General features: G+C 48.3%; 1 protein-coding gene across 1 annotated transcript in view; it reads left to right on the forward strand.

The window, feature by feature from the left end:
- Positions 1-465: 465 nt before the first annotated feature.
- LOC107112920 (DEP domain-containing mTOR-interacting protein-like) overlaps positions 466-24,201 on the forward strand; it is a 73,215-nt gene continuing 49,479 nt past the window's right edge. The window contains exons 1-2 of the mRNA XM_015414130.1: positions 466-684; positions 1,295-1,393. Of these exons, the coding sequence (XP_015269616.1) occupies positions 1,305-1,393 (89 nt within the window). The 5' untranslated portion in view covers positions 466-684; positions 1,295-1,304. The remainder of the gene's footprint in view (positions 685-1,294; positions 1,394-24,201) is intronic.

Here is a 24,201-nt window from a genome sequence, read left to right on the forward strand (position 1 = left end):
CACCAAACCGGGTGGGGTTTGGGGAGGGAAGGGGCCCCAGCATGGTACAATACCATAGAGTCCACCATTGGAAGCAGCCATTTTCTCCAGGGGAGCTGATCTCTGTCAGCTGGAGATCAGTTGTAAAAGTGGGAGATCTCCAGGCCCCACCTGGAGGCTGGCAACCCTGTGATTACCCCTTTGGGGCATTTTTTCCCCCATTGTAGAGGAAGGACAGCAAAAAGGATACAGTGTAGAAGAGGGAAAAGGCGAATGTGTGTGTGTGTGAGGTGGGGAGAAACAGCTGGAGCGTCCCCTAGGAAAGAGGAGGCAGCTGTATCCTGAATTGCAGAAGCGCCTCCCTCTTCGCTTGTCTCCAGCTCAGCTGCTTGCTTTGCTCTTCAGTCCTCAAAAAAAAACCCCAAAAAAACCAACCCCGCCGTGGGGTTATTATGCCTTGAACCGAGCTAGAGTCTGCTGCAGGGAATAGGCACGAAAAGGCAGGTTTAGCCCAAACAGTCCCCCTCTAGCCGCGCCAGACGCAGGAGGACGCTGCTGCCTTGGCTGGCCGCGCTGTTTCGCTGCAACCACGTGCCTCGCTCGGACTGCCTGTGACACGCACAACAACAAGGAAGCCAGCCAGCCAGCCAGCGGTGGGATCTTTTCTCTGCAAGATCTTTTTCTCTCCGACGGCACGCAATCCAGGTGAGTGAAAGCCGGGCGGGGGGAGGGGGCCCCTTAGGGGTTGTGGAGACGGTCGTTTTTGCAGAAGCAACCGATTTGAAGGCATGACCCGCCGGCGATAACTGGTGCGCGTCTGTGCTGAGCAGAAACTGGACTCCTTTTGACCTGTGCGCCCAGATACGACCCAGGCTGTTCAATGCAAAAATCGCTCGGGGGTGGGGGGCATTTTACGGGCTGCAAAAGGGTCTTCAGCGCAGGGCGTGCAGGGGAAGAGACAGACGCGCGTGCAGGAATGGGCGGGGAAGCCAGTGGGGAGAATTTGGGAAGCCGAAGAAGAAAGACGCTGACACGCAGGCTGCAAACTGTGCGGGATTCGAGCAGGCGGGCAAGAAGCCAGGGATCGACAGGGCTTTCGGGCAAAGCAGGGGGCGGGGAGGACAAGATCGAAGTCGGGAGGCGGGTGTGGGGACTGAAGCCAGGGACGGGGTGCACTGCAGAGGGATTTGGGGGAGGGGGGATTATTGCTCAGTGGCGACCTGACGGTTTGGCGTGTGGCGGTGGTGGTGGAGGGAACTGGGCCTACTCTGTCCCCGTTAAGGTCTGGCTTCTCGCGTTGTGTGCCCCTGGCCAGGTTGGCAGCGATGGAAGACGGGAGCCTGGGCACCTTGCAGCAGAGGGCCGCGGAGCTGGAGCACATGGCTGAAGTCCTGCTGACCGGGGAGCAGCTACGGTAGGCGATCTTTTTGTCTCTTCCCTTTCGGCCGCGCGTCGGGACTTGAGCAAACTGGTGGTGTCGGTGTTTTGTTTTGTTTTAAAGGAGACTGCTTTGTGCTTGCGCAATCGACACAAAGCCCATCTCTCTCTCTCTCTCTCTGTGTTCCGGCTGACATAAATCAGGTGCTCCGCCTCCGAAGTGAACAGTTTGAGGTTAGGGTTGCTCCTCCCACGTTATGCAAAAGTCAGGGCCAGGGGGGCTTCTCGTAGCGGCGTTGCGGTGGCGGGGGGCCAAGAAGGAAAGGTCTCCGAGCCTTTTAATAGCTGGGTATGTACGAAGGAATTTCGGCAGGTGTAGCCGCTGCATGGAAAAGCCGCGCCTCCCGACACCCGCCCCGGCCTCTTGCTTACCCTTGCTCTTAAAGGCAGTGGCTCTCTCCATGCTCCACGATGCCTTTCATCGAGTTACCCTCATTGCACCGTGACCTGGGTGGCTCAGGCTGGTCCGATCTCAGGGCAAAGCTGGGTCGGTCCTGGTTTGCACTGGGATGCAGTGTTCCCTCTAAGCTGAGTTAGCGTGAGCTAGCTCAGTTTTTTAGCCTCCAGCTCACAGATTTTTGTCTTAGCCCAGGAAGGGATGGCTCCAGAGCAAACTAATTTAGGCAGTAGCCAAATCGCTCGCTCACAACTTTAATGCCAGTAGCTCACAAAGTAGAATATTTGCTCATAAGGCTCCACAGCTTAGAGGGAGCATTGCTTGGATCGCAGGGGTCGTTTTGTAGAAAAAGAGCTAAGGGAACTCATTAGCATAACTCATTAGCATATGCCACACCCCCTGACATCAGGGGCCTGGCAGTGGACCTGCAAGGCCGGCGGGAGTGCAAGGAAGCCCCGCCAAGGCCCTCCCTGGCCCCAGGCAGGCAGGGGTGGGGAGAGGCGGGGAGGAAGCAACTTACCCTCCCTCTTCTCCTGCCTCCTCCTGGCTGAATGAGGGCCGGAAGCGGGGGGGGGGCTTTGTCATGTGCCCCGCCCCCCGCACCTCACCCGGGGGAACTGCGATCCCCCGCGATCCCCCCCCCCGAATCGACCTCTGCTTGGATGCGAGACCGCCAAGGAAGCCCTGGGTTGCTCTGCAGAGGCAAGCAATGGCAAACCACCTCTGCTCTTCTCATGCCTTGAAAACCCTGTTGGGTTGCCATAATTTTGTTTGTTTATTGGATTTATTAATCACCCTACTCCTGCTGTTGCAGGGCTCTGGGTGATGTATGGTATCCGTAAAAACATAGCAAGATGAAATCAATTAAAGACATTAATAACACATTTCAGAAAAAGGACAGATGGCAAATACCGATTAATCCAAATTCAGACCGCAGGCTACTTCGTGGGCAGTGGGGAAGAGGGCATACAAATATAAACAGCAGAAGGAAAGGAAAGAGGGTGCCAGCCAAGATGGAAACTGTCGCTATCCTCAACCAAAAGCCTGGTGGAACATCTCCGCCTTACAGGCCCTGCAGGATTGCATAAGATCCCACCGGGCCCTGATGGTATTTGTCAGAGAGTTCCACCAGGCTGGGGCCAGGAACTACCAGCAAGTTGTTGTCTGAAAAGTATAATGCTCTCCCGGGAACATAATGGAGGAGGCCATCCCGTAGATAACGTCAGTCCCTGACCGTTCAAGGCCTTATAGGTCAGTCCCAGAACCTTGAACTTGACTCAGTATTCCACTGGGAGCCCGTGTCGCTGGTGCGGCATCGGATGTATATGTGCCGTTCGTGACATTCCCGTCAGGACTTGCACTGCCACATTCTGGATCAGTTGGAGTTAAGTTGGCTGCGACTTGAAGGCACTTTACACACGCACACAGATTGCAATAAGTGGGAGACGTGTGCTTTGTAATATGAAAACCCCAGCCCTGCAGCCAAGATCAGTCATGCAAAGCTAGCTTAATTTTTATAGGGTGGCGGATTTAGTTTGGTTTTCAAAGGACTTGTGTATATATATATATATCTATTTCTCCCTCCTCCGGGGCTTGAGGGAACGGGCGTAGGAGCCAGGAGAGAAGAGCAAAGGGGTGGGGCATGAAGCGGACAGCCCACCTGCGTGGCTGCTGAAAACTGAGCCAAGTCCTCTTGTGGAGATCTTACCTGTTCCTTCCCTTGCAGGCGTTCCTCTACAGCCGTACAACTAAGGATCCCTTTTGAAGAAGACAACAATACAGGGCATTTATATATTGCAACAAACAAACTTCCAACTGCAGTATTATTCTTTCAACAAGCATGCAGGATAGGTTGAGATGAGTAGGAGTGAACGATTGGCCCAGGATCTTCCAAGTGCCCATTGTGGCAGATTTGAACCCTGGATTTACTAATCTGGGAATTGATGAGTTAGGGGAGGAGGCTTGGTGGCAAGTTTATTCATTTCATTCATTTATATCCCACCTTTCTTTCCAGTGAGGACCCAAAGCACTGCCACATAAGTGGTGGCGGCTACAAGCATGGACGGCTTCAAAAGGGAATTAGATAAGCATATGGAGCAGAGGTCCATCAGTGGCTATTAGCCACAAGGTATAGATAGGGGCCTTGGGGCAAGTGATGCTCTGTCATCTTGGTGCTTGGGGAGGGTCAACAGTGGGAGGGCTTCTAATGTCCTGGCCCCACTGGTGGACCTCCTGATGGCACTGGTATTTCTGGCCACTGTGTGATACAGAGTGTTGGACTGGATGGGCCTTTGGCCTGATCCAACATTGGCATCTCTTATGTTCTTATGTTCTTAAAGCAGCTTACATCGCTCTCCTCTTATCTTCACAACAACCCTCTGAAGTAGGTTAGGCTGAGGGAGTGTGACTGGCCCAAGGTCACCTAGCAAGCTTCCATGGCATGAGTGGGAATTTGAACCCGGGTCTCCCCAGTCCTAATCTGACGTTGTAACCACAACACCACACTGGCTGGATTTGCCTCTCTCTGTTGGGTGAAATGGCCACAGAATACGACTTGTTGCTCAGTTTATGCTATTAATGCGTGCATACTAAAAATGCTGATTAAAATATAAACTGGTTTACCGTTAACCAGTGTGAAGCGCTTGTGTTTTGTGTTGGGAAGGAGGAGAGCAGCGTGGAGTTTCTTCCCAAGCAGATGCCAAAAAGTAGAGTTGGGTTAGACGTGGGAGCTTGACAAGCACTCCTGCATTGCTTCTCTATACTCGTTTTTCTCCCCAGTGGAGAGACAAAGTGCTTACACTTCCTCATTCTCCGTTTGATCCTCACAACAATCCTGAGAGGTAGGTTAGGCTGGGAGTGTTCGACTGGCCCAAGGTCACCCAGTAAGCTTGCATGACAGAGTCGGTGATTCAAACCTGGGTCTTCCAGATCTTCGTCTGAAATGTGAACCACTGGAACATGCTGGCTCACTTTACATCACACCGGCTGTTGGGAATAGATAACATTCCAGACAATTCACTTGTCTTATCTCCAATCTTGGAAAAGCTCTGTAGCCCATGCCGGCATCATATTGCAGGTGGGGCTGAAGTTGAGAGTAGTTTCATTAATACTGCCGCGATCCATTGCAAATTTAGGCCTTCCTAAACCTGATGAAATGAGTGAGTTTAGGCATCTTGAACTGTGCGTAGGATCAGGCTGTAGTTGAACGTCTAGGATGAGATTTGACCTGAGAACTCCCTGTGTCAACGCATCAGATCCACTACGCTACAGAATCCCACCCACCCCGTTCTTAACAAGTTGCAGATTTCAGTGTGGGGGAATGTCCCTGTGGAGCAAAACTGCGGACAAACGGAAGATGTGTGGTCCTTAATTTATAAGCCCCAGTAACTTTGAGGAGCTGGTTGAGGCCTAACTGTAAACGTTGACCTTGAACACAGCTGGAGAACATAACCAAATAATCATGGTTATGTCTAACATGTCGATAAGGACTGGGTTCTCACTTGGCGAAGTGCCACCCCTGTTGTTTACAAAGCAAGCAAATATTTATACTGTTCGAGAACAACTCCCGAAAACCGCGATGCTGCACTGTTCATTTTGGTCACGGTGTTTTGTTTCTGAAGTGTTACAGTTTGCTGGGCTAAAGAGGTGGAAGGTGACGGGCTTCAGGCGAAGCCTAGCAAATGAAGGCAGCGGGTGGGACACATTTGATGATGATGGAAAGTCCTGTCAAGTTGCAGCCAACTTATGGCCACCCCTCATGGGGTGTTCAAGGGGTGTTTGGCCACTGCCGGAATTATATTGTGGGTGGGGCTGAAGTTGAGAGTAGTTTCACACACTACTAGTTATAAGACGCTGAACTGCAGGCTGTGGAAGGTCAGTAGTTCAGCAGTTCAAGACCCGGGTTGCCGCATGACGGAGTGAGCTCCCGTGTCTGGCTCCAGCTCCTGCCAACCTAGCAGTTCGAAAGCAAGAAATTGCAAGTAGATAAATAGGTACCGCTTCGGTGGGAAGGTAACAGCGTTCCGTGCGCCTTGGTGTTTAGTCATGCCGGCCACATGACCACGGAAATGTCTTCGGACAGCGCTGGCTCTTCGGCTTGGAAACGGAGATGAGCCCCGCAACCCTAGAGTCGGACTCGACTGGCTTTCGAGCAAGGGAACCTTTACCTTTACCTTTTACCACACTGTAAGGGTAGACTGACTTGGCTGGCCCAGGCTAGCCTGGTCAGATCTCGGAAGCTAAGCAGCCCTGGTTAGTAGTGAGATGGGACACCATCCTGGCCCCACTGCTGGACTTCCTGATGGCCCCTGGTATTTCTGGCCACTGTGTGACAGAGTGTTGGACTGGATGGGCCATTGGCCTGATCCAATATTGGCTTCTCTTATGTTCTCAAGGCAAGAGATGTTCAGAGGTGGTTTGCCATTGCCTGCCTCACCGTCATGACCATGAACTTCCTTGGTGGTTTCTCATCCAAATACTAACCAGGGCCAACCCTGCTTAGTTTCTGAGAGATTGGGATAGCCAGGTCAGGGTGGGACATATTTAACCCCTTTTATTTAGGGTTGGGCCTCAGTCTCTTCCATCCACCCCAGAGTGTGATCGCCTAGAAGAGATCTGGGAGTTGACAGTTGGAGGAATGCCTTCCTCCACAGAGTGGAGCTTGGCTTATTTACCTCAGTCAGCTTCACCTCTTTCCTCTGAAGGGACAGTTATGCCATGTACTTGCTTTCCCCCCTCAGCTGTGTGATATGTTTGACAGAGGAGTGCCTCATGTCTGGGAGGGGGGGTGTTGTACTAAGCGGCCTTCGGCTCTTGTCAGTCTCTGATTTATGAATTCCATTAATCTATGTTTGGAAACAAAGAAGCATGTGGGTTTTCCGGCTCTATCCATGCCTGCTTCACATGTCAGAGGTTGGCCTAGTGAACGTTTTGATTTTCTTGTCCGCCAGGCTGGCTCCCTGAGTCAAAAACTAGGCTTGCCAACCTCCAGGTGGGGCCTGGCGATCTCTCCTTATTACAACTGATCTCCAAACTGCATTGATCAGTTTCCCTGGAGGAAATGGCTGCTTTGGGAGGTGGACTCCATTGCATTTCATTCCAAAAAAATTCGTGCTGAAGTACTAGGAAAGGCCGAACGACTTGGGAATATTCAGTCTGGAGAAGAGAGGTTGGGGGGGGGGGACACGATTGCTCTCTTGAAGTCTTTGAAGGGCTGTCACTTAGAGGAGGGCAGGGAGCCGTTCCTGTTGGCAGCAGAGGACGGACTCGCACTCTTGGGTTTAAATTATAGATAGAAAGGTTGGATATTAGGAAAAAATGTTTTACAGTAAGAGTAGTTCAGCGGTGGAAACAGCTGCCTAGGGAGGTGGTGAGTCCCGTCCCGTCCCCCTCACTTGCAGTCTTCAAGCAGTGGCTGGACATGTTTGTTGTGCACTTGATCTAACTCTAGCACACTTTTAAAAAATCCTGTCCCTCCTCATGAGGAGCTTTTATCCTCAGAACAAACACTCTGTGAGGTGAGTTAGGCTGAGGGAGAGCGTCTGGCCCAAGGTCACCCAACAAGCTTCCATGGCAGAGTAATTAAGAATAATTATGATGTGCTGTTCAGCAACAATGTTACTTGAACCCAGATTTTCTCAGATCCTAGTGTGATCCCTATGAAGAAGAAGAGAAGAAGAGATTGGATTTATACACCGCCCTTTACTACCCAAAGGTGTTTTAGAGCGGCTTACAAACTCTTTTCCCTTCCCCTCCCCACAACATGCACCCTGTGAGGTAGGTGAGGCTGAGATAGCTCTTGACAGAAACTGCTCTTTTTCAGGAACAGCTCTTATCAGAACTACGGCTTGCCCAAGGTCATCCAGCCAGGTGCAAGCGGAGGAGTGGGGGAATCAAACCCGGTTCTCCCAGATTAGAGTCCGTGCACTTAACCACTAAAAAGGTAAAGGTAAAGGTTCCCTTGCTTGAAAGCCAGTCGAATCCGACTCTAGGGTTGCGGTGCTCATCTCCATTTCAAAGCCGAAGAGCCAGCGCTGTCCGAAGACGTTTCCGTGGTCATGTGGCCGGCATGACTAAACACCAAGGCGCACGGAACGCTGTTACCTTCCCACCAAAGCAGTACCTATTTATCTCCTTGCAATTTCTTGCTTTCGAACTGCTAGGTTGGCAGGAGCTGGAACTAGAGATGGGAGCTCACTCCGTCATGCAGCACACTCGGGTCTCGAACTGCTGAACTACCAACCTTCCACAGCCTGCAGTTCAGCGCCTTAACCACTTGAGCCACCGCAGCTCCTTAACCACTACCATTGTGCCATGTTGGAAATACCACCCTCCAAGTAAATACTCTTCTTGAAGTGAAATTTTTAAATGTTTCATTCTCTTTCCCCCCCAAGTCTCTGTCCTTTTGTATTAGATCCGCTCAGCGGCATTGCTGCAGCTAAAAACCTTTTGGAGTACCAAAATGGGCCACCGTTAACTGTCATCTGCTGCAGTTTTGGACCACTTGCTGTTTATTCCAGCACTTTATTTCACAGTCTGTTTGAGAGCAGGTCAGCAAATGAGTAGAGGAAGTCCCAGAGGGAGGAGCCGTAATAACAGAGAGACAGACTGCATTCCGTGTATACCGTGCATACTTAGCATGGGCAGATGCTTATATTAGACAAAACCTCTCATCCTTGCTGAGCTCTGGCTGTACATAGTCCAGGTCATGAGACAAGGCTCGAAAAATAAAGTAAATTCAGGATCCAGGTTCTAAGATTTTCTGGGGTTCAGTCTGCCATGTAAACTCAATGGGTAGTGGGACACATTGCAGCACTAGGAAGGGTGGTGAGAGTAGATGACTCTCTTACTTCTCGGTCTTAAACCCATTTCTTGGTAGGGTTGCCAGGTCTGGGTTCAGAAATACCTGGACATTTTGGAAGCGGAGCCTAATGAGGTCAGGGTTTGGAGGGGGAAGGGCATCAATGGGGCATAATGCCATAGAGTCCACCTTCCAAAGGGGCCATTTTCTTCGAGTGAACTGATCTCTGTCATCTGGAGGTCAGTTGTAATCCCAGGAGATCTCCAGTCACCACCTGGATGTTGGTAACCCTATTTCCTGGAAGTAAATTCTGTTGATTTCACTAGGATTTACTTCCAAAGGTGTAGGATTGTAGTTTAAGAATAATCATGATGTTCAGTAACATTGCTGACTCCTGTTTTCCTTCCTTTTTTTGTTACCACAACATGACCGAAGAATGATTTAGGTGAAGAAGGGAGGGGGGATTCACAACGTTTTAACTGTTTGGTCACAGGGTAGGGAAACCTGTTGCAATGGCCACATATTAGGAAAACCTCAAACTTTTCAGATGGTTATCATCCATGTAACATGCAACATTCAGCTTCTCCAGATCCCCCCCCCAACTTTCATAGAATCCTAGAATCACAGAGTTGGAAGGGGCCATACAGGCCATCTAGTCCAGTCCCCTGCTGAATGCAGGATCAGCCTAGAGCCTCCCTGACAATTTTCCCACCATAGAGAACAATGGAGGGGATGGGGGCAACCTGTTTTGGGGCCCGTAGAATTGTACCCCCTGGTTCAATGTTCTTGAAACTTGGTGGGTATCTTGGGGGAGAGGCTCCAGAAGCTACCCTGCGAGTTTGGAGCATCTCCCTCAAACCCCTTCTCCTCCAGCCCCCAGAATATACCCTATGTTTTCGCCATTGACTTCAATGGCCCATAAGATATAATGGGGCCGAATTGCCGCCGAAATTGCCGTGGCAATTCGGCGGCAAGCCGGTTCAGATCAGAGAATCTGAATTGGCCTGCAGCAGCCCGAAAGGGGCCCGAATTGGGCCATTTTCAGGGGTGCATTCAGTTCAGACGAATCGAATGCACATCCGTAGTCCATGCCATCACCTGATAAATAACATCCCATTAAGACTCTGTCAAAGGGACAATATTTTTTTTTTTTCCTGCCAGGAAACTTGGCAAACCTAATTTCAGTCCTGTGGAATCCATGTGTAACATTACTAAGCAAAAGATCAGTTTGCTTTGGGGGGTGGGGTTTTGTTTTGGTTTTTTTGTTTTGGTTTTTGGTAAAGTTATGGCAGTGCAGCGATGTTACTCTTCACATGTGCTCCAAGGAAATATTCTGCTACCCTACTATAGACTGCACTTGTTGCAGTTTAAAAAGGGTTCTTAGACAGCTGGTCTGTGTGATGTTATGAAACAGGTGAACGGATGTGGAATTGGGTGAAAGTTTCTTTGAACAGTCCTGGCATGTTTAAAATGCGCAACATCGGGGTGATGGAGTGGAACACAAGGCCAAGCCTGGGCCATGCTACTGGCCCTGAGCATGGAAAAATTACATTGCTTGCTCAGATCAGGGGATCATTTAGTCCATTTAGTCCACCATTCTCTTTTGGACTACAGAGGCCTCTGGCATCTCCCAAACAGAGAATGAAGTAGAACAAAGTTTGAGTCCCATGGCACCCTTAAGAAGAAGAAAAAGAGAAGAAGAGATTGGATTTATCCCCCGCCCTTCACTCAGAGTCTCAGAGCGGCTTACAAACTCCTTTCCCTTCCTTTCCCCACAACAGAGAGAGCTCTGAGAGAACTGCCCTTTCAGGAACAGCTCATCAGAACTTGACAGAAACTGCTCTTTTTCAGGAACAGCTCTTATCAGAACTATGGCTTGCCCAAGGTCATCCAGCAGCTGCAAGTGGAGGAGTGGGGAGTCAAACCCAGTTCTCCCAGATTAGAGTCCACACACTTAACCACTACACCAAATTTAAGACTGACAAAGTTTAATTCTGGGTATAAGCTTTCATGTGCATGCATACTTCATCAGATGGCTATCTTCCTGGATGTCCCCAAAACAGGAAATGGTGTGCCCCTTCTAAGCCCAGTGCTACGCAGAATTGGGTCTCTTCAGGCTTTTAAAATGTAGTTCCCCTGCAGCTGTTGTAGACCTGTGAGGAAAGCAAACCCAGAACCCAACTGTCCAATCCAGTTACTGTTCCTTCGACCATTGTCATGAACAGGAGCACACAGTCAGGGAAAACAAACCAGGCAGGTGGCCAGAAATGTATCATGTTGTTTGACCCTGAGACCCTGGAGAAACTATTGCAAGTGAGAGTAAACAATGCTGACCTTGATGGTCTGATTGAGTATAAGGCACCTTCTATCTAGATTTCCCACCAGGCCTGGAGAAAAATGTCCTATCCCTTTAATGGTGGCTTAAAGTGTGGAAATGGGCAGCAGAAGCTTCTTGTGGCAGAGAGATAAATAACATCACCTGGTAAATAAATAAGAATGCATTATAGGTGCAGGACATATTTTTTCCAGTCCAGTTGTCAATCTCAGCAGTTTCATATGTGTTCATCCAATAGTAAACTGTCTGATCTCCATGCAGATGACATGCAGCACAAACAAGCCATCCTTATACAAATGAGGGGTCCTGATTAGGAGTGTGCAATTGGATATTGCCGACCCAACGAAACAACACCTGATATTTCCAGGATCAGATCGGCAGTATCCAATACAGTGAAGCGCACTACCAATGTTTCCTAAGTCTGATATTTCCTTCCCAGTAAATATCTGACTGCAGCATCTGGTGCCCCATAGCAGGGCAAACAGGGTCCACCTCTTTTCACTGTTTCAACTTGGGGAAAAGGGCACAGGAGGGAAGGCTGAAGCCCCTCCTCCTCCTGAGCCGAATTGGGCCCCAGAGCGCTTGGAAGCACTAGTTCCTCAATACTACATGGGTTTTCAAGTCGGGTTGGGGAACCCTTGACCTGACTGGACTCACACATATCATCTTTCTCCCTAAGAAAGGTTGCTAAGAGACTGTGTAGAGTAGCAGGTAAGTTAACATTGCTTTTGGGATAGCCAGATTCAGATTCCCTGCTGCCTTAAAGGCACTGTGTTATCAGCCTGTTTCTAGCTATGTAGGTCATGAGCAATGTTCCCTCTAAGCTGTGGAGTCTTGTGAGCAAAAATTCTACTTTTGAGCTACTGGCACTAAAGTTGTGAGCAAGTGACTTGGCTGCTGCATAACTTAGTTGGCTCTGGAGCCATCCTTCCTGAGTTAAGACAAAAATGTGTGAGCTGGAGGCTAAAAAACTGTGAGCTAGCTCACACTAACTCAGCTTAGAGGGAACACTGGTCATGAGTCAGGACTAATTTCTAGTACTTCATTCTTATTGAGTCATCTTGGGTAGGCAGCCTGTGCGTGTGGAATGGATAGCTACGTATCCACAATAGGTTAAGCAAGGGCCAAAGTCTGTGAGTTATATGCATATGTGTGCAGTTTGTGGTGCAGCCCAAATGCCAGCTGAAAAGTATAAAATATACCCCCTAAACACAGAAGGCGTCCCCGTCTCTGATGCACATTTTAGCCAAGTTTAATGTTGCCTTTACTTCTCCATAGTTTTTTTAGATGGCAAACAGAACTCTGAAACTGTTGTCTTGACTTGCAATTATTTGTGTAAAAACATCTCAGTTTTCCACCAAGAAGCTTAGAAATCGGCCACTCTTGGCATTAGCAGTAAATCATTAGCAGGTGTGGTACTGTGGGTAAAGCTACAGTGAAATCCCTGCTATCCTATGGCCTTGGATGGTCCCCTCTCTTGGCCTCCCTTTCCCTAAGTGTATAATGGGAATATTTGTGGTTTCGCTCCCAGGATTGTTGCAGGAATTATGTACACAAGTGCTGTCAAGTCATGAACGACTTATGGCCACCTCAGCAAAGGCCTTCCGAGGCAAGTGAGAAGTAGTTTGCCACTGCCTTCCTCTGCAGAAAAGAGCAAGAATAATGAAATTTGTGGCAGGGTATGAGCTTTTGTGAATCACCGCTCATTTTTTCAGACTCACACGGCTTCCTATCCTGAGCTTCCTCTGCAGAGTCTTGCTTGGTGGTCTCCCATCCAAATACCAACTGTGCTCAATTTCCAAGAGCTGACGAGATCAGGCTACACCAGGGCTATTTTTGGGCAGGAACGCACAGGAACGGAGTTCCGGCTGGCTCCCAATTTGGCCATGCCCAGCAGGAACTCATTAGTATAATAGGCCACACCCAACAGCAGACACTCATTAGGATTGGCTACATTAGGGGTGTGTGGCCTACCATGCAAAGGAGTTCCTGCTACAAAAAAGCCCTGGGTTTTGACAACAAACAAGGTAAACAGACTAACGAGCAAAAGGTGGGTGTGGCTGGATGACCACACTTCTGGTAACATGGGGGTGTGGCCTAATATGCCAATGAGCTGTGCTGTCAGGGTGTGGCCTAATATGCTAATGAGTTTCTGCTGTTGGGTGTGGCCTGTTATGCTAATGAGTTCCTGCTGGGCTTTTTCTACAAAAAGAGCCCTGAGCTACACCATGCTGCCTTCCTTCCCGTCACAGGAGTTACTGTTATCTTACTGTAAAGCATTTTAAATAGCTCCATTAAATTACTTTGCAAATAGTATGCCTTTGAGGAACCATTTTCAAATCAACTTATTTGCTGAGAAGCCCCATTGGCTCTGCCATGGACCATTGCGTGTCATGGACCTTTCTGGGTACGTCCTCGCCAACTACTGGCTTTTGCTCAGTGGGAACATGTGTGATCCGGACCTATTCCTCTTTAAAATGATTACTCTCTTCTTTGCAGCACTACTTTGTATAGTAAAAATATCGTAACATGTGCTTTGTGAATGTTTTGTTTTGGAAAAGCAGCGTAAATAACACTCTATTGTTATTATTATTATTATTATTATTATTATTATTATTATTATCTTTTAAAATGGAAAATCTGAAGCTTAGCAAAGAGGGATATGAAAGAAGAGGACTAGAAGGAATATTAAAATTTCAAGAAGCAGCCATTCAAAGTAATGAATCTTTCATGCAGATTTTACATTACGCAAACCATTTGCTTCAGGGAGTAGTCCAGTACATTTCAGCAAGGTTTCACTGACATAAATCTCAGCTCCAAAGTCGTATACTTGGAAGTAACCCACCCCGAAGTTTGAAAACACTTGGCAGGTTGGCAAGAAGAGCTGTTGCCACCGGTCCTGAGAAATTCATGCATCACTTCAGTGGATTAGCAGCCTGTGACTGCATTCTCTATGAGGAACGCAGTTGTGAGAAAATAATAATTTACCATTATCCTGTAGCATATTTCATGTGTTCAAAGTAGGATGGGTTCACACATGCTCAAGAACAAGGTGGCAGAATGAACTTTGTCGCAGGGAATGTATTCCATCTTTGAATGGAACTTTGCATTGAAAATCTCAATGAAAACAGAAAACTAGGGGAGAAGGCAGAAAGGTTCTGGTGGTGGAAATGGCCATCAGGTCACAGCTAAGGTACCGTGACCCCATAAGGTTTTCGAGGCAAGAAACAAGCAAAGGTAATTTACAATTGCCTGCCTCTGTGTAGCAACCCTGGACTTCCTTGGTGGTCTCCCATCCAAATACCAGCTAGGGCCAACCCTGCTTAGCTTCTGGGACTGGGCTAGTCCAGGCCATCCACATCAAGATGTTCTACACCTTTCTTTTCTTGCTGTACTTATTTTCTATTTGCAGGCAATATTTTTTTTAACATAGGCAAAAGGTACATAGGTAAAGGTTCCCTTGCTCAAAAGTCAGTCGAGTCCGACTCTAGGGTTGCGGTGCTCATCTCCGTTTCAAAGCCGAAGAGCCAGCGCTGTCCGAAGACGTTTCCGTGGTCATGTGGCCCGCATGACTAAACACCAAGGCGCACGGAACGCTGTTACCTTCCCACCGAAGTGGTACCTCTTTATCTACTTGCAATTTCTTGCTTTCAAACTGCTAGGTTGGCAGGAGCTGGAACCAGAGACGGGAGCTCACTCCGTCATGTGGCAACTCGGGTCTTGAACTGCTGAACTACTGACCTTCCACAGCCTGCAGTTCTTCTATTTGCAGGCAATATTTTTTTTAAACGTAGGGCAACATTCCAAAACATGATTCTCCACCTGCAGTCTGAAGTGGTGTGGTCTATTCTATCACCTCATTCTCCTGCATGTGTGAACCTGGCCAGACTTCATATATTATGTTTTGTACTCTTTACAAGTTATTCAAGGTAAGCCAGTCTCATTAGTACCATATTTCGGTGCCTCAGTTAAGTTATAAGAGGGCTCCTGCTGAGTTACAAGAAATCTCCGGCCTGGGCCGAAGCCAAATAATTTCTCTGTCACAGGGTGGGACACGCAGAAAGCTATAGTTCTGTAATTCCAATACGCTAGTAAGAGGCTGCTTAGTCAGTTGGGAACAGTGTTTTGGTGGGAAAATCTGGTTCTGTAATTCCAATACACTAGTAAGAGGCTGCTTAGTCAGAGTTGGGAACAGTGTTTTGGCGGGAAAATCTGCCTCACAGAGAAGAAGAAGAAGAAACAGGGTCCGTCATATTTACCTCAGGGTAGGGTGCCTCTCTTCCAGTCATTCACTGGTTCGTTTTTGGAAAAATTCCATGGAAGAGGTAACTCCCTTCACATTTGAGATATTGTTTAATCTAGATTTTGTAGGCAGTCTTTACCAAACTGTTAGCTTCTGATAGCTTAGTGGAGGGATATATTCAAGAAAGTCTATGAGTTGCTGTTTTGTCACAGCCCCCCCAACTCTAAAGAAAAATGCTGAAAGTCTTTAAAGACCTAATAAATAAAATATTTATTGCTATGTTTAAAGTGTTTGGTTGTCGAGGCATAGTCATGTGCCCTTGGCCTTCCCAGTACTAGCCAGGAGGTATGAGAATAATTGACAAAGTTCTTCAGTGAGGTTAACAAATCATTAACTAGGAAAGGTTTGCGTTTAAGAACCAAGTTGTTCCTTGCATATGATTTTGCTATCCAGTCAGAATATGAACAGTCGTAGTCGCTTCACTCTGGCATGGAACTGGAAGAATTGTGCAAGGCAAATGGAAAGTCAGATATCAAGCCTAGGTTGGCAAACCACATTCCACACAACATTTGCTGTCAACAGTTGACATGCTTTCATCCCATGTCTACATGTGTACATTGTAACTAGATTTATGCTTCACCTTAAAAACATTATTTCTTGAGTATTTGTTCTGTGTAGTCTTACAGTACAATCCTAAACAGATTTCCTTAGAATGCTTCTGAAGTCTGTTCAGTAGCGCTTACTCCCAGGAAAGAGTTCCTAGAATTGCAATGTTACATAATATTCAGGAATGTGTAGAATTAGGCAGTTTTTTCAAAAATCTCAGAAGCAGTGAATGGATGGGAAGTTTACTGCTTCCCTTCTTCACATCACTCCTTTTTTGGAACCCATTCTCTTCATATCTTTTTCATCTTCCAGTGGTCCATGCCCTGTTTCATGCTGGCATTCCTATGTAGGGTGGACAGGGACGTCACATGACACAATGATGTCACCTGGAAGTGACGTCATTGTGTTGGCGACGCCCTGGTTTTGGGGTGAAACTCTATGGTAAATTTGCCCTCAGACCTTAGAGTTTTGCCCAAAACACAGAGCGTCTCCATGCGACATCCTCAATGTGATGATATCACTTCCGGGTGATGTCATTGTGTTGGGGATGTTGCATGGCGATGTCCCTGTTTAGGGGCAGAGTTTCCCCTGTTGGCCAGCTATTCTGCAGTGGGGAGAAGCTGCTGAAAGTGGGGGATCCCCAACTCGGACCTGGGAGCTGGCAACCCTATTCCTAGGCTCAGTGATTCCCTATCTCCTCCTTTCCCAGGCGTTCTGCTTCCATTTTTGCTTGTTTTCTAGTTCCAGATGGCTGTCCATAGAATCATAGAGTTGGAAGGGGCCATAAAGACTAGTCCAACCCCCTGCCCAATGCAGGACCAGCCTAAAGCATCTCTGACAAATACTTGTCCAGACTCTTCTTGAAAGCTGTCAGTGAAGGGGAGCTAACCACCTTTCTAGGCAGCTGATTCCACCTTTGAACCACTCTGAACGTGAAAAAGTTTTTCCAAATATCCAGCCGATACCTTTCTGCATGTCATTTAAAATAGTCGCTTCATGTCCTATCCTCTGCTGCCAACTGGAAGAGCTCCTTGCCCTCCTCCAAATGACAGCCTTTCAAATATTTAAAGAGAGCAATCATGTCCCCCCTCAGTCTCCTCTTCTCCAAACTAAGCATTCCCAAGGCCTTCAGCCTTTCCTCTTAGGGCTCAGTCTCCAGACCCCTGATCATCCTGGTCGCTCTCTTCTGCACCCTCTCGATTTTGTCCACATCTTTTTTGGAGTGAGGCCTCCAGAACTGCACACAAGGTATGACCTGACCAAGGCAGTATACAGAGGGGCTATGACCTCCTGTCGTTTTGATGCTATGGCCCTTTTAATACAACCCAAGACTGAATAAGCCTTTTTTGCCACTGCATCACACTGACTGCTCATCTTTAGTTTACAGTCCACTCTTACGCCAAGAACTCTTTCGTCCAGGCTCTCTCCCCACAACAGTGAGGTAACTGAGTAGTAATTCTTAAATACAGTAAATGTGTTGTTCGGTTCCCCTGCACCTGTGTTATAATCCCCCCAGCAAAGGCTTTTGCTCCTCCAGAAAAGAAAAGAAAAAGATTAATGTTAATTTAGGAATATAATGGTTTTTATCATCAATATATCTTATTCTGAACAGGGTTCAAATATGTGGATGAATAAAACCACAGAAGAAGGCCATTTACAGACATGAGGGGTCCGTCCCCCCCACAAGTCCTTGGGAAAATCCCAATCATTTTATTTAAATCGAGAGGGCGTATCGTACAAGAACTCCAAAACTGGAGGAAAAGATCACATGATGCTTAGCCACCATTCTGGGATGGGCTGTGGTGAAGGCAGCCACCAGTGGCAAACAAACTGGGCAGGCAGAGAAATTGAGCAAGTGAGGAAAGCCAGCCTACTGCCTACAGGGGGTGAGGTCAAGGGAGATAGAGGTGGAAGCTGTTTCCTTATCACCTGGCCCAGCTTCTTTTGTGGCTGGCAGTCAGGAGCCACATCACTACATCCTCCTCCCTTCCCAGCCATCTTCAGTTTGCCCCCATCGCTACCAGGGAGAGGAGGTGGACAAATGGTTGGGTAGGAAATGGTGCTGGTGGTAGTGCTGCCGTTCCTTTCGCCTTCTCTTCTGGCCTGGGAGGGGACGGCTGCCCATCAGGAGCCACATCACTACATCCTCCTCCCTTCCCAGCCATCTTCAGTTTGCCCCCATCGCTACCAGGGAGAGGAGGTGGACAAATGGTTGGGTAGGAAATGGTGCTGGTGGTAGTGCTGCCGTTCCTTTCGCCTTCTCTTCTGGCCTGGGAGGGGACGTTGGAAAGGAAAGGAGACAGACAAGTGGCAATGGCTCGGAGGGAAATTAATTAATTAATTATTGCCTGGCAGTGTGTGTAGTATAGTCAGGAGATCCTAAGATTGTCTGGCAGCCAAACTTTCAAGCTCATTTAGCATTATGCACCACTAGGTGGCAATCTAGACTTGTTTTTTTTAAGGCAAGAGATGTTTCAGAGGTGGTTTGCTGTTGCCTGTCTCTGCATCACAACCCGGGTATCCCTTGGAGGTTGCCTGTCCAGATCTGACAAGATCGAGCTAGCCTGGGCTATCCAGGTCAGGGCTGGCTTGGAGGCTTGCTGTCAGTCTGCACCAAAGAGAGAAGGTGGGCAAATAGCGATGGTGAGGAGGAGGTGTCTTCCCTCCATTCTCCCCCTGTGAGTTTGTCACATCCCCCTGCTTGTTAAATCTTAATAATATAAGTGCGGATCAAACACCAAAAAACAGCAGCATACAGGTACAGTCAGTAGACATTTTTGCTACAGACGTGAGGGGATCCCCCAGATTTAAAAGTTTTCTCTAAAATTGGGTAAAGGTAAAGGTTCCCTTGCTCGAAAGCCAGTCGAGTCCGACTCTAGGGTTGCGGTGCTCATCTCCGTTTCAAAGCCGAAGAGCCAGCGCTGTCCGAAGACGTTTCCGTGGCCATGTGGCCGGCATGACTAAACACCAAGGCGCACGGAACGCTGTTACCTTCCCACCGAAGTGGTACCTATTTATCTCCTTGCAATTTCTTGCTTTCGAACTGCTAGGTTGGCGGGGGAGTTCAAATTGCCTCAGAATGGAGGAGCCTTGTCTTCACTTACGCAGGCAATATAAAGAGAAGGAGAATCCTGGTGAATGTGGGCAACAGCCATTGCTGGGAGAGCTGTTGCTGCGATAGTAGCCACCGGTGGCAATAGAATGGGGGCAGCCAAGAAGGAAGAGGAGAAGAAACCAGGCAGGTGGTGAGAGAGGGTGAGCAAATGGTGTTGGGGTAGGTAGGTGGAGAGGATGACACTAGGGTTGCCAGGTCCTACCTGGCAGCTGGTGGGGGGGAGGATCCAGGCTCCTTCCTAGGATTTTCTGCCCCACGTGCAGTGCAATGATGTCACCCAGAAGTGACATCATCATGTCGCCACCGTCGGGGGGACGCTCTAGTATTTGGGCAAACCTCTATGGTTTGTAGGCAATTTTACCATAGAGTTTTGCCCAAAAACTAGAGTGTAGCTATGCGACGTGGGCGATGTGATGACGTTACTTCCAGGTGATGTTATCATGTTGCCTTGGGGGCCAGTTGGGGCAGGACTTCCCCCTGCCGGCCAGCTGGCCAGAGGCGGGAAAGCACCCCCAAAAGGGGGGGTTCCCCCACCCTCGCCGGGGGTCTAGGGGGTCTAGCAACCCTAGATGGTGCCACTGCTATGAGGAAAGTAAATGGAAGACAAAGCCAGGCGGGCAAGCAACAAGGATTGAGAGTGTTTTGGAGGTACTTACAGCACATCTTCAGACCTGTGGAAAACCTACTTGTCCTGATGTCCCGTCTTTTTATCTCATACCCAGGGGCTGTACTCCCAACTTCCAAGTCAACCATTAAAGAGTCTTCCAGGATTCTGAGTGACGTGTCCAGTACCATTATGTTCTCCTCATGCCGTTGTATGATTACGGAACACAAAGAGCCTCGATTGTAAATATTCCGCTTGCTAAACTGGGCTAACAGAATGCCTTCTTGGCTTCGAATCCCCAGGCAGACAGCACGCTTAAAGTTTGTCCTAGGCTGCCTCTGTAGCTGGCACCTTCCACTAGCACAGCCAAATTGTTTTAAGACCAAACATGATTACAGGAGCTAGCTTTCGACGGAGACGTGGTCCACAGCTACCGTTGCAGAGTGCAGCGTTTCCTCCTGAACCATATTGACTCAGAAGGATCCTCATTTTTTGGTTTGCTTTTTCCCCTCTCCAATGTTAGCCTCTTTTTTTAGTATATTTTCTTTCGTACCGCAGTCAAATGACAATCACATTTTCATGTGGCCGAGATGTAAATAGAAAGAGGAACATGATTTTGGAACATGCCAACCGCTAGCTGCTGAGGGTTGGCAAATCTGTGTGAAACAGCCTGTCCTGGGCCAAGAGCGTCACATTTCCCAAATGCCTCCTCCTGGGCCTCCCAGGTCACATATTTTCAGTGACCTACTTTTGATATTCTTGAATCTTGGGTGGGTTGTGTGATAGTTCTATGCCACATGCACAAGAGCAGAGTAACAAGTGCTTTGCATTCAACAATGTCACGATACCGCTCTACTGTCTTCCTTCCCTCCTTTAACCACCCTGGTTGCAAATACCACGGAGATTTTTGATATTAAATGCTAAGTGATCTGTGGTAATCGCTGCATGTAATATGTGTGGGGATACTGGCAACAAGTGTACAAGAGTAGTCCACGAACGCTACCATACTCCAGAGCTTCCTTTTGTTTTAGCTGGATACAACATTAGCCTTGCTGTTGCCACTGGTTGAAATTCTGCAGGGACTTTGGCAGCAATTGTGGTACCCCCTGTAGTCTAGAACACCCCCCCATAAGACCACACAGATTTGGTGTTGCAGATTAACCCTGGAGGTTGCATCTTTATTGAAGCCTTAGATGAGAGAGACATCCAGTGAGTCCCAGGGGTCATTTCCTGCATGAGCGCATAGGAGTGGAGCTCCGGCAGTAAAGATCCCAGGGGGCGGGCACATGCAACAAGCCCCACCTCCTGCGCCCAGCAGCCCCGGGCCACGAGGAGCAAGAAGCAGCCAGGTAAGTTGCAGAGCCCCTCCCCAGCTTTAAGACCAAGTTTTATTCAGGTACAAGCTCTCCCTCCCCCGTGAGGGCAGATCTGCGTGTGTCCCCCCCCCATAGCTAGCAATCCAAAACAGTCCAGTGGAGCCTGAGCAGTGGGTGTTGCCTTCTGACACACGTCCGGTGATGTCAGGGGGTGTGGCCTATGCAAATGAGTTATGCTAATGAGTTATGCTAATGAGCTCCTGCACCTCTTTTTCTACAAAATGACCCCTGCCAGTGACCATCTGAAGTCATATGCACCGGCAATACCTCCCTTTGCTTCTCTCATGTACCACACAGTGTGGGAGATTGTATTGCATCACCAGTAGTCGGTGTGTTACAGGGATGCTAACTCTGGGTTGGGAAGCTCCTGGAGGCTTGAGTAGGGTTGCCAGCTCCAGTTTGGGAAATACCTGGAGACTTTGGGGGAAGGAACCTGAGGAGGGTGGGTTTGGGGGGGAGCTCAGCAGGGTATACAGAGGTCACCCCCAAAAGCAACCTTTTTCTCCAGGGGGGGTATCTCTGTAGTCTGGAGATCAGTTGTAATTCTGGGATATCTCCAGGCCCCACCTGGAGACTGGCAATCCTCATATGTTGGATGCATGCCTTTAACCTGTGAGAAAATGTACTTGTTTTGTTCCACTTACCACACTTCTGGTGAAAACTGTACCAAGGACATAGTGATACAAGAACTGCCTCGCTAAATTACATTGAAGTAGCCTGGAATTAAGAATTTACATAATGGTGAACTTCTTCCTTATGAACTTCCATATGATCAAGAGTTTTTAGCATTAACTGTCACTCTTACGATTTCTAAGCATTTTCTAAGTTTTATGCTAAAGCTTCAATGTTTTATTTTATTTTATTTTATTTTAAAAGCACTTCTAAAAGTGCACTCAAATAATTATTTCCATGTCTGGCAAAATCCTACTTCCTTTCCTAAGGCCATCTGCACTGAAACTTATTCCAAAGAACCACATTACAAATCTCTGCCTTTTATGTACAAAATTAACGGTAATATTTGCATGGTGCTTGTACATCCCGCTTAGCCTTGGATCTGCTTTAAGCGGTGTTAACCTCTCCCCCCTGGTCCAAACAGCCCTTTAGGTGCATAACCTGTTGATTGTACTGTAAGTGCCACTGGAGGACAGGTCCATCAGTGGCTACTAGCTATGTTGACTAAAAAGGAAGCTCCACATTCAGAGGCAGTAAACCTGTGGATCCCAGAGCCAGGAGGCAACATCACCGTGTTGCTGAACCTCCAGAGAAACTGGTTGGCCACTGTGTGAGACAGGATGCTGGACTAGATGGACCACTGGTCTGATCCAGCAGAGTAACTCTTATGTTAAGTGGCTTGTATGAGACTGATGTTCCCTTCCTGACTTGGTCTTGCACACCAGTTAGGGCTTGGAATAATAGAAGTTCCATTTATGGCAGGAGAATAAGAGATTCAAAGCTCGAACTGCACATGGTGGTTTTTCAGAAAATTTTGGTACAGAGCAGAGAATTGGCTTTGATGGCATGGTTTGGGGCTGTATATGCTGCAAATCTGCATGAGGTCAGAAAACCCTCCAACAGACTGTGATGTTGGGGGCAGTGTTCAGCTTCCTTTTAACTAAATGGTGAGTCAAAGCCCCCCCTCAAGCACCAAGAATACAGAGCATCACTTGCCCCAGACCGAGTTCCTATCTATACCTTGTGCTGATGGACCTCTGCTCCACATGTTTATCCAATTTCCTCTTGAAGCCATCCATGCTCGTAGCCACACCACCTCCTGTAACTGAATTCCATGTGCTACTCTTGGAGTTAAGAAATACTTCCTTTTATCCGTTCTAACCCGACTGCTCAGCAATTTCATTGAGTGCCCACAAGTTCTTGTATTGTGAGAAAGGGAGAAAAGTACCTCTTTCTCTACCTGCTCCATCCCATGCATAATCTGATAAACCTCAATCATGTCACCCCTCAGTCGGCCAAAGAGCCCCAAGCGTTTTAACCTTTAATGCCAGTTAGTTCAGCCAACTGTAACGCTCCTCTGGGGTAAAATAAGTCTCTGCAAGGGCACTGAGCCCACGTTTCAAGAAGCACAGTGATGGGGAATTTTGGTGAAAGGGCATCATGTACAAAAGGAATGTTTTGCATAAACAACAGACAGCCGAGGCCCATAAGCAAGTCAGAAGGGGGTAGAAGTCCCTTGAGGACCCCTACAATTGTTTGTTTTGTTTGTGTTGCATAAGTTGTGGGGCCATCATTATTCTCATTAAATTGATGTGGTACCTAGTCCTTGAACAACAGTTGCCCTTAAGGATGGCAGTCTTGCACTGGGAACATTAGAAAAATAGTCCCGTCCATCCCCCCCTTCCTGGCTGATTTCCCCACTTAGCCTCTAGAACCAGAATAGAAATATGCAAGGGGGGAGTCTTAAGATTCTATCTGCCACCTTTTTAAAAACAAACCAGAGACACAATCAAGATGCTGCAGATTTGCTGCAATCTCGAGCATTACATTCCACTGCTGTGAACCTCAGCCTGAAATATTTACTTTCTGTACAGAGACTGGGTTATGCAGCCACACTCTCATTCTCCACTCTGGATGTCGTTCCTGTAACTTTTGGCAGCGAGATTGCCCAAATCATGCGGTAATGCGGAGCTTGTTAATGCAAAGTTTGTTAACACTTCCATGGGAAAATGACTCCTGGCTTCCACCAATGTTCAAATGCTTGTTTAATACACACACTAGAGTGTGTTTATATGTTTTAGCATCTGGCATGGAAAGTTGCCTGTGTCTCCTCCTGTTCTTATTTTCTGTTGAGCCAACAACCAATTCCTCCATCTGCCAGGCCTAAAACTGACTTCCCACCTTATGTCTTTTTTAGTGGGACATTGTTCTGAAATGTTGGGTATTAAAATACTACCTTGAAAGTAAAAGAATCTCTCTTCAAAGATATGGATTTTGGCTAGAGTTGCCAGGTCCCTCTTGGCCACTGGTGGGGGATGGGGGTGTAGGCAGGGGTCTTTTGGGGCCGGAGCGCACCAAAGCACCGCTCCGGCAGTCCAGAAGCCGGTGCAAATAGTGGTGACGGCAAGCCCCACCCCCAGCTCCCCACGCTAAACCGCTGGGGCCGGGGGGAGGCCCGAAGAGGCCCGCAGCTGGATTCCCCGGGCCTGTGCAGAAATGCTGTGGCCGGGGAGGAGGCCCGGAGAGCCCCGCAGCAGGGTCCCCCAGGCCCGCTCAGAAGTGCTGCGGCTCGGGGGAGGTGTGGAGAGCCCTGCCGCCGGCTTCCCCGGCCCGCGTCGAAGCAGTAAGTAAGGGATCC

This window comes from Gekko japonicus, unplaced genomic scaffold (genome assembly GCF_001447785.1).
Source record: "Gekko japonicus isolate JY-2015 unplaced genomic scaffold, Gekko_japonicus_V1.1 scaffold4321, whole genome shotgun sequence".
Lineage (NCBI taxonomy): Eukaryota > Metazoa > Chordata > Lepidosauria > Squamata > Gekkonidae > Gekko > Gekko japonicus.